The sequence below is a fragment of the Euphorbia lathyris genome, chromosome 4 (assembly GCF_963576675.1).
Source record: "Euphorbia lathyris chromosome 4, ddEupLath1.1, whole genome shotgun sequence".
In the NCBI taxonomy this organism is placed as follows: domain Eukaryota; kingdom Viridiplantae; phylum Streptophyta; class Magnoliopsida; order Malpighiales; family Euphorbiaceae; genus Euphorbia; species Euphorbia lathyris.
Genome location: NC_088913.1, coordinates 64,921,322 through 64,931,825, shown reverse-complemented (window position 1 = coordinate 64,931,825; position 10,504 = coordinate 64,921,322). Strand labels below are relative to the sequence as shown.

The window sequence follows — 10,504 nt, the reverse complement described above, 5'->3', positions numbered from 1 at the left end:
GCGCGTTCAAAAAAAAGATGGGCTTTAACCGGCCTGGGCCTAGAGACAAATTTTCATGTGCAAGTCCGGCCCAAGAGACATGGACCTAGGCGGTCCGGACGGGTACCTGAGCCCGTGAACAGATCTAACCTAATATGGACAGTCATTCATTTTTTAATATTATCCATGAAGAAGTTGCTGGGAAACTTTTCAAGTCAAGTCAACTATGCTAAACATTCACAAAGAAAAAAAAAAAGGAAAAACAAGGATCTTTAAATCAGATCTACTGGTAATAATCTTTCCTTCATCTTTCTTGTTCATCATTGGTTGATTTTCTAGCTGCTTTTTCTCTGTAACTTAAAAACTTTACATCCCTACTGCTACGGATTAACCATGGCAGAGGCCATAGGAGGAGCATTTCTATCTGCATTTCTTTCAGCTTTTTTCAATGTATTGCTCGAAAGAATGGCGTCCCGGGAATTTTCAGATTTCATCAAGGGCAGAAAGATCAGTGACAACCTCTTCAAGAAGTTGAATGCAAGAATGTTGTCTGTTAATGAAGTTCTGGATGATGCAGAAGACAAACAGATCACTAATCTCGGTGTTCGAAAATGGCTTGATGAGCTTAAACATGCTTTGTATGATGCTGATGATTTTGTAGATGAGATTGCTTACAAAGTTTTTCGATCCAAAATCGGACCTAGACAGCACAGATACGTAGATCAGACGAGGAATTTCTTAGCTGCTCGTAATCCATTTCGAAAGGGGATGGATAGCAGATTGACTGAAATTCTTGACAGACTTGAATATCTAGTCGAACAGAAGGATCAGCTTAGTCTTACAAAGTGCTCCGGGGAGAAGTTGAAATTTAAATCATCTTCGCATATGAGACCTACAACTTCTCTTGTAGATGAATCCGGTGTTTTTGGTAGAGATGCTGATAAAGAAGCTATAGTGAAGCTGTTGTTGTCTGAGGAAGCAAATGGGGATAACGTTTCGGTGATTCCTATCGTGGGAATGGGCGGGATTGGTAAAACGACGCTCGTGCAGGTTGTGTATAATGATAGCAGAGTTCAAGAACGGTTTAAAGTTAAAGCATGGACATGTGTTTTGGAGGAATTTGATGTTTTTAAGGTAACGGAGGATGTTCTTAAGGAGGTTAGTTCATTGAGTTGTGAAACGGACACTCCGAATCAGCTTCAGCTAAAGCTAAAGGAGAGATTAATGGGGAAAAGATTTCTGATAGTCTTAGATGATGTTTGGAATGTTTCAAGTGATGACTGGGAACTTCTGCAGAAGCCCTTTAAGTTTGGGGCTAATGGAAGCAAGATTGTCGTTACAACACGGATGGACAATGTGGCGTCGATCATGCGTACCGTTCCAACCCATCATCTAAAGGGACTAAATGATCATGACTGTTGGTCTCTGTTCTCAAGGCATGCATTTAATGATGAGAATTCGAGTACACATCCGGTTTTGGAAGAAATCGGTAGAGAAATTGTGAAGAAGTGCGAAGGTTTACCTCTGGCTGCAAAGGCACTCGGGAGTCTCTTACGAACTAAGAGGGATTTCGAGGAATGGGAGAAGATTTTGAAGAGCAGTTTATGGGATTTACCGAATGAAAACGTACTACCAGCTTTAAGGTTGAGCTACCATTATCTCCCGTCTCATTTGAAACGGTGTTTTGCTTACTGTGCAATATTTCCGAAGGACTATGAGTTCGAGAAGGAGGAATTAGTCCGCCTATGGATGGCAGAGGGTTTCCTTGTTCATTCTAGTCAAGATAAAGACATGGAAGAAGTAGGCGACGAGTACTTCAATGATCTTGTATCAAGGTCGTTTTTTCAACGATCAAGTGGCTACAGACCGTGCTTCATTATGCACGATCTAATGAACGACTTGGCTAAATTCGTGTCCGGAGAATTTTGCTTCCGGTTGGAGGGTGATAATACAAGCAAAGTTACTGAGAAGACTCGCCATTTATCATATGTCAGAACAGAAAATGATAGCAGCAAGAGGTTCGAGGGCATTTACGAGGCTCAACTTTTACGTACAATCATACTTGTGGGATGGTCATGTATTGATAATGAAGTAATGCATGATCTATTGCTAAAATTCAGACAGCTACGCGTACTATCTCTATCTCAGTACTGCAGCGTAGCAGAGCTGCCTAAGTCGATAGGAAAACTGAAGCATCTGCGGTATCTAGATCTTTCTACAGCATCGATGAAGGAGCTGCCCGACATTGTGACAACTTTATATAATCTACAAACATTGATCTTGCATGAATGCAAATACCTCACTTTGCTGCCTGATTCAATTGGAGATTTGAAGTATCTACGCTACTTCGATCTCTACGGAACATCTATAGAAAGGTTGCCTGAATCTATAAGTACCTTGCGCAATCTTCGAACGTTAATCTTGTGTCAGTGCAAAGATTTGATCGAGTTGCCAACTGACACGGCAGGGTTAATCAGTTTGTGGCATCTTGATATTAGAGGAACGAAATTGCAAGAGATGCCACCAAGAATTGGTGCGTTGAAAAATCTCCATGTTTTAACTAATTTTATAGTGTCGAAACAGGGCGGATCTAACATTAGGGAGCTGGGCGAGCTTCAGCATCTACGACGAAAACTTTGCATCTGGAATGTTGAGAACATTGTGGATGCTGAAGATGCTGCAATAGCCAATTTGAAGGGTAAGAGGCACCTGAAGGAATTGGAGTTGAGATGGAACAGTGATTCTGACAACTCGGTATATGAAAGATGTGTTCTTCATCAGTTACAGCCACATGAAAACGTTGAATGCCTTTCGATTTTCGGTTATGGAGGTGAAGGGTTTCCCCGTTGGCTAGGAGCTTCTGGGTACTCGAATATGTCATCTTTGAAGCTCAGTGGATGTAGAAATTGCCTGTCTTTACCACCATTTGGGCAGTTGACATCTCTAAAAGATCTCTCCATCTCAGATTTTGGTGAAGTCGCGGATGTTGGTCCCGAGTTCTATGGAAGTTGTTTGCCATCGAAGAAGCCATTTGGATCCCTCATAACCTTGACGTTTGAAAGGATGGGAAAATGGAAAAGTTGGGCTCCTTATGCAGATACTGGAGCTTTCCCTCATCTCCAGGAGCTTTACATAAGAGAATGTCCGAACCTAATCGAAGCCTTGCCCGCGCACCTTCCTTCTTTAACAACACTTGAGATTGAAGGATGCCTGCAACTTGTGGCTTCACTCCCAATAGCTCCTTCTGTACTTAAGATGAAACTGAAGGATGATTCTCGAGACGTGGTATTGAAGAAATTGCCTTCAGGACTGCACAGTCTCATAGTTGACAGATTCTATTCTCTCGATTCCATAGTTGATCGGATGCACAGTTTTGCCACTACTTTAGAAGAAATAGAAATCAGAAACCATGATTCTCTCAAGTGCTTCCCCCTAGAATTGTTCCCAATGTTGAAGAGCTTCCGTATCACAAGATGCCCGGTTCTTGAATCCCTTTTTCCAGCTGAAGGGGATTTCTCATGTCTCAGTTCCTTAGAGATTAGAGAGTGTCCGAATTTAGTATCGTTTCTCAAAGAAAGATTACCCGCTCGAAATCTAGGACGGCTTCTGTTACTTGGCTGCTCAAATGTGGAATCCTTTCCTGAGAAGAACATGCTGCCTTCCACTATTACTTCTCTTAAAATTTGGGATTTTCAAAATCTGAAATGCCTGGATTACACTGGACTTAAGCATCTTAAGTCGTTGAGAGAATTGGAGATCTGTAACTGTCCAAAGCTCCAGTCGTTGCCGGAAGAAGGGTTGCCGTCCTCACTTAGTTCTCTGTCCATCTTCTTATGCCCCCAGCTGGAGCAAAGGTGTCAACGGGAGACGGGGAACGAATGGGAAAAGATTTCTCTCATCCCTCATGTGAACATTAATTTCCACAAGATCAACTGATCCAAGAAAACATAATCCTAGAACCGATAATTCACAATTTTGCAGAATTTTTTCGTAATAAATCTCTGTGATTACATATCCGGATTTAGTAGATATCCACTCGTTGTTAGTAAATATCCGGATTTAGTTCTATATGTAGCAGTTAAATTACATGTGCTTTTATGCAATTTAAATGAATGGAATCAGTCCACAGCTGTGAGGGTTAATGCTTTTCATTTCTGTGTAGATGAGGTAAAATCATTGTTATGGTGTGCTTGAATAGGATTTTAAAGTTTCAATGTAGATTTGGTGTGCTACGAAGAACTGAGGATGTTGAATATCCTTGTTATGGTTTGTTCTTTACTGGATTCTTATCCAAATTCTATACTTACAGTAAAAATAAACTAGCACCAAGGGTATTGTTAACTGCTGTTTAATCCATTTTGTCTGCCTTCTCCAAAACTGGCTCATGGTTGTCAAAACCGGTCCCCGCCCGACTTAGGCAATTTTTAGACGTTTTGCACGGGTTTCATTAAAAATCGCTTAAGTAGGCTGGAGACCGGTTTTGACAACCATAGGCCAGTTTTGGAGAAAACATACAAAATGGGCATTCTGCCCAAAACCGCTTTATGGCCGGCTCACAACCTAGGCCAGTTATGACCTATACACAATTTCTCTGCAACTGTTCGACTTGTGTTCTTCTTCTGATATCCACCAAACTTGAATATAATTAATTATAAACAACATATTATCATATTTAAGCATGTCTTTGCCCATAATACTTATTAATTTAGTCACGAACAATTGAGTATCAACTGGGAAACGCATATGAGTAACCTTCGATTTGTACTTGCTCTTCCCATGTGACTTGATAGGGATGAAATGCTTTTATTTTCACCTTTGCATGCTTCTTAGGATTGTCAAACAAAGGACTGCGATTCAGATACTATTTTTATTATGGATCTGATTCTCATCGGTTACTACTCCCATGCAAACACATTTAACTTAGAATTCTAATGGTATTCAGTACACGAAGTAAGTCTAAGTCGAAGTAATTAATAAAGTCTGAGCTAGTCTGGTCAAGAGTACTAGTGTTGGTATAATCAAATATGCAACATATTTTTCCCTTGACATGTGCAACGATATTTTTTTCCTTTAGACTTCCTATTTACCATCACATAGCATATTTAATAGTCGGGAAGTAATTTTGTTAGATTGTCTGTATTCTGTAAGACGGTGCTGGACAACAAAGGCATGTCCGTTACATTAATCTACTGAATTATTTATTTTTACGGAATAATGAACACCGTGTACAAATGATTAATTATTGTATAGAGATATACTGATTGATCTAAACCCAGAATGAAAAAGAAGATAAAAGTTATGTTTTCTAGATAACATGGTTTCATTCTAAGCGGCATAAGAAGTCAACAACAAGGAAGAATTTGTTCAGCTGAATTATAAGAAAGCAGCAAGCAACTAACAATTTGTTCAAATATTAAACTAGTTCATTTAGAAAACACATAGAAGACAAGAAGCCAAAGGTGAGATCTTTCCTATTCTTATAATGTTTTTGTTCGAATAGAAACTTTAGATTATTTCCAAGATTGTGATCAAGGCGACCGAAAACAACTAATCATTACGAACTATATGTTTCCTACAAACACATTGATTTGTGCTTATGAAAGAAATAAGCCAGTAACTGTCTTCATCGCCTTTGAATACTAAGACACAAATCAATTCTCGAAATTTATCACAAGAACAAACAACAGACAAACCAGAGAACTTACCTAAGAGTAGCAGCAGTACTTTTGAAACAAAAGAGAGGCAAACCATATAGCATGTTCAATGAGTCATGACTAAACCACGTCTTCAAACAATTATCTTTATAACATTAAAATATTATTCGTCTTGAAACAATATTTCTTGTACATAATATTAGCATATCAGTAAAAAAATAGGTAGATATGTGCACTTCACACCTAAACATCTTTTTGTCTGGAGAAATTGAGGGGAAAAGCCTAGCACATCTTTTGTTGTAAGCAATCAAATACATACATAATCTCAAATATGCAACTGATACAATATTTATATATGTAGGAACTATGATGGGACTAGCATAGCATCTTGTGGTCTAGGAATAGATTGCCAACCTGCGCAGATTTGGATGACACCTTTCAGGGAATCTGAGGCAGCTTCCATTGTCCAAGTTTGATAATATTCACTTGGGTGATACACGAATTCTTCTCCAACACCAGTTAATAGGCATGCTTGAGCTCCATTAAGAAATATATCCCCTTCAGATCTTATTAAACCGGACCTTGCCTCTTCCTTATCTGCTGCCTATTAAATCATCGCAATAGCAACATTTTTATAAGATTATGTTAAGAACTAGAGAAGATAAAATGATACCATGACTCAGTGAGGCAACACGACTAAGTTTCATCAACTGAAATATGATTTAGCATCCATTAAAAACAATTATTTACACAAAATTCACATGCAGACTACATCAATAACAGTATATTGCAAGCTACAAAAAAAAAAAAAAAATAGTATGGGGATCCCACCAAGTATATTGGATACAGAAAGAGAATACACAATTGATAATCTTAAAATGGCATCAAGAAGAAGCAAACAAAACAGTGATCCTAATATAAAATATTGGTTGAGTTCTATACCAAATTCTTGAACTACCCCATGGAACATGGATATTATCATGTGACTGGTACTAATTTCATAGCAGTTTCAGTATAACTTCAAGTTTATTGCAACCTGGAAAATTTTCAGTTTTTATCAACTTTTTGCTTCCTGAAAAATGTCATGAACTGCTTAATATTTCCAACTCGACTAAACCATGACTACATCAAGTATTCTGCATTTCCACCCTGAACAACACCATATTCTCCAAATTCCAAACATCTCATAATCAAATATTTTCTTAACTAGTTTAATGGCCACGATTTTTATTTTATGTCCTCGTCTGGACTGATATTGTTGTTTCCTCACTAGAACATTCCTCTCATCATAAAATTTTGGTCCTACTCAAAGACCAAAACATTTCAGCAACAAAATACAAGAGTTGTACTTTTACCTTCTCTGTATAATATTCAAAGGTCTTTTTCTTTTCTCCTGCTTCATATATATTGCATTGAGAATGTATCTGATCAAATAAAAGAACAAAAGGAAAAACCAAGTAAGAAACACTAACAACTATGACCTTACAACTTAAGCAATATAATATAATATAATATATATATATATATACGCTGCAGAAGTACACAAGACAGAACATCTCATATCTTTAATAGAGCATCATTTGTTACCTGGGCTTCTACACTAGCACAAACTGCATAGATTGCCCAATTCCTCGTGTAATTATTGTACAGATGAACTTTACCAAATCTAAGACGAGGTTGCCTTTGCCTTGTACCATCAAAGAAACAATGGTGAATAGTCACACGAATGCATCTATCACCAACATGAGTTGGATCTGCTCCAATAAGCATCGTCTTGTCATGATTAGCAAAGTAACATCTGGTACATAATAAAAAAGAAAACAAAATGATCAAACATTTTCACATAAAATTCAGTAAACATCTGGTAATAAGCAAAGGAAAAAGGAAACCCGCCTAGAAACAGTGATGTCAGTGCTTTGCCTTGTGATATCAATAAGGCCATCATCATAATCCCTTAGGCTGCACCGATCAATCCAAATGTGCTTTGAGTTCGGTTTTATTTGAATGCCATCAACATCATGACCTCTGCCGCCTTCAAACTCAAGGTTACAAACAATTATATGTTCACATTCTTTCAGTCTTAAGCCCTTACCAGTCAGCTTAACCCGTTGGCCCCGGCCATCTATTGTTTTATAAGAGGAGACACTCAAGTATGAATGAAGATTAATACAACCAGAAACCTCAAAAACAATCCATAATGGTTCTTGTCTCCTGCAACCCTCACGAAGTGATCCAGGACCATCATCTAAACAACCAAAACATAAGCATTTTGGATTACCAAATGAAATATGATATACAAACTAAAAACATAAAATGAAAGTTAGCTAAATCACTTGGTGATCTGCAATTTTATGTTACAAACAGACACATTGCATGTTGTTTTTAGTTTTTTAGGAATTGTAAGTAATCCCTTTTTCCCCAGAAAATCCCAATTCAATTTCCAAAAAGAAAAAAAAAACTATTCAGATAAAATAACACCTAATTTGATCAAATTGGTAGCAGCAATGGTTTAATCAAGAGCAATTAGGAATCACATAACAGATACAGATAAAGTGAAGAGCTAAAATTGAAAAAACAGAAAAGATTGATGAAATGGAGCGTCGAAGAGTTTGAAGAGAAAGAAGTGATACCGGCCAGATTGGTGACTGAATAGACCGGACCATTTAGGCCACCAATGGAAAACCGGCCGAATCCCTCAGCTCGGCAAGCCAAGCCTCGCAGGGTGAAGTCCACATCGGCGTAAGGCAGCGAAGCCATGTTCGTTCTCTGAGGTTAATACAGGATTCTTCTGCGTGCATGAAAAGAAATGAAAGGAAAGCAATTGATGGATTCGTTCTTCGCGGAAGTAAATTGGTCGTTATAGCGGTTCGACCGGACAATAAACCGTTATGAGGTCTGGATTTTCGTAATATCGCTAATTGTAGGGTAAAAAACCCATAATTTATTAGGCCTCGTTTCTATCTACCATACTGTTTAAACATATTATGAAATTTTATATCGGACTGTTTTGAAAGTTAATATATGTTCGGTTAAAAAAATCTAAAAAAAAACTAAATAAATGACCAAATGGTTAATATTGACAAAAGATAAAAAATTTATTATGTGTTTTTTAAAATAGAGAGACTAAACGGTGTATTAGATTAGTTAGAGCATCTCTAACACTAACTAGCTATTTGACTCTCTAAAATAATATAAAATATTAATTTAGTTAAATTTAGCTAGCCAAATTTATGTCTTGCTCCAACCATGCTAGCTATTTGACTCTCTATTTGATTATTTTATCATTAAAAGTGATTAAATTTAAGGCTTAATAGGCACCCAATCCCTTAAACTTGTAACTTTTTTCATCTGGCCCCCTTAATTTAGGGGACAACCTCTCAACCCCCTCAACTCTCCAAAAACATCACATACAGCCTCTTACACCCCTATGTTCGGTCAAAATATTGACCCGTGTAGAAAACGCGCTTGACTGTTGACCACACCAATGCCACGTGTCATTTTTTATTAAATTTTTCCATTGAGACCTGCTCGGCCAGCAACTACCAGAGATGGATTTCGATCAGAATTCTTATGCCAGAATGGAAAATTTTAATAAAAAAATGACACGTGGCATTGGTGTGGTCAATAGTCAAGCGCGTTTTCTACACGGGTCAATATTTTGACCGAACATATGAGTGTAAGGGGCTGTATGTGATGTTTTTGGAGAGTTGAGGGGGTTGAGAGATTGTCTCCTAAGTTGAGAGGGCCAGGTGAAAAAAAGTTACAAGTTTAAGGGGTTGGGTGCCTATTAAGCCTAAATTTAAATAAAAAAAAAGAAAAAGTAGAAAAAAGATACAAAGAGGAAAGAGAACTAATGAATAAAAAATAAAAATAACTAGCCAAAGAGACTAGCCAAATTTTACCTAGTGAAAATGGCTAGCTATTTATTTTAGAGAGCCATGTCACCTTGTTGGAGTGGTCACTCTCTAAATGACTAGCTAAATTTGACAATTTAGAGAGTCATGTCACCCTATTGGAGGGCAAATTATTAGAAGCACCATGTTCTCCATGTCAAATGGAGGACCTCCCATATATATTTTGACACGTGTAATATGGATCCACACATATTATAAGAGGTCTCACTATTTTAATTATTATATGCAGGGACGGATCCAGGATTTTTAGACAGTGGGGGCAAACTATATATACGGTGTAAAAAAATTAATAACAACGTAAATAAATAATATCAATTACCATATATCAAAATAGATTACATAATAAAGTAATATCTCCCAAACGATTCCGTAGTGGAGTTTTCATCAAGTTCATAGCCGAAAATACCCTTTCCACTGAAGCAATTGCAACCGGTAAAATTAAAGCTAACTTCACAAGCAAATAAACAAGAGGATACAAAACACTTTTTTTTGTCTTAACTAAGCTCTTAGCAAGATCTGCAATTCCTTAACCCAGGATCAGAAGGAAGATCATTCAAATCAATTTCAATCCGAGATTGTTTTGAAGAACATCTCGCTTCTCTCCCATCAATATTTTTGTCAATTGCTTGTTGTTCATTGATCGACTCTTTTCTAGCGAAGTATTTTTTCATAATCTGCATTAGAGAATAAGTTAGTTAAGCTTAACTTAAGCACAAGATAAGCTTACAAAGCTTAAACATATGTTTATAAATTTAGTTAAGGATATAATGCATTCATTCTCTCAAATTTAGTTAATGTTAAGTTATTAATGTTAATTTAAAGTTAAATTGGTAAATTGGAATTCTTAAGTGATAAATCGGAAGGCTAAATCGTCCACGACTAATTGCTAATGGTAAATTGTTAATGGCTATTTGTTAATGGTAAATTGGAATACAAACTAATGTTAATTTAATTATT

The 10,504-nt window shown here is 37.1% G+C and overlaps 2 protein-coding genes across 2 annotated transcripts; one reads left to right on the top strand and one right to left on the bottom strand.

Moving 5' to 3' along the window:
* The first annotated feature begins 209 nt into the window (after window positions 1–209).
* On the top strand, window positions 210–4,107 carry LOC136227502 (putative disease resistance RPP13-like protein 1). The gene has a single exon (XM_066016191.1). The coding sequence runs from the start codon at window positions 373–375 to the stop codon at window positions 3,913–3,915; it is 3,543 nt and encodes a 1,180-aa protein (XP_065872263.1). The 5' UTR covers window positions 210–372; the 3' UTR covers window positions 3,916–4,107.
* A 1,656-nt stretch (window positions 4,108–5,763) lies between these two features.
* On the bottom strand, window positions 5,764–8,479 carry LOC136225466 (probable pectate lyase 4). Its single transcript, XM_066013476.1, has 5 exons — window positions 8,264–8,479; window positions 7,527–7,878; window positions 7,221–7,431; window positions 6,989–7,057; window positions 5,764–6,237 (listed from the first exon to the last, which is right to left on the bottom strand). Exons 1-5 carry the CDS (start codon window positions 8,388–8,390, stop codon window positions 5,998–6,000), a joined length of 999 nt encoding a protein of 332 aa, XP_065869548.1. The 5' UTR covers window positions 8,391–8,479; the 3' UTR covers window positions 5,764–5,997.
* Between the last annotated feature and the right edge of the window lie 2,025 nt (window positions 8,480–10,504).

Excerpts from the sequence above, each read along its gene's own strand:
- LOC136227502 (XM_066016191.1), top strand. The coding sequence starts at position 373 with ATGGCAGAGGCCATAGGAGGAGCATTTCTATCTGCATTTCTTTCAGCT.
- LOC136225466 (XM_066013476.1), bottom strand. The coding sequence starts at position 8,390 with ATGGCTTCGCTGCCTTACGCCGATGTGGACTTCACCCTGCGAGGCTTG. Across the intron at positions 7,879-8,263 it reads TTCAGTCACCAATCTGGCCG|ATGATGGTCCTGGATCACTT; the intron begins GTATCACTTCTT and ends TTGGTTGTTTAG. Across the intron at positions 6,238-6,988 it reads TTGAATATTATACAGAGAAG|GCAGCAGATAAGGAAGAGGC; the intron begins GTAAAAGTACAA and ends ATGATTTAATAG.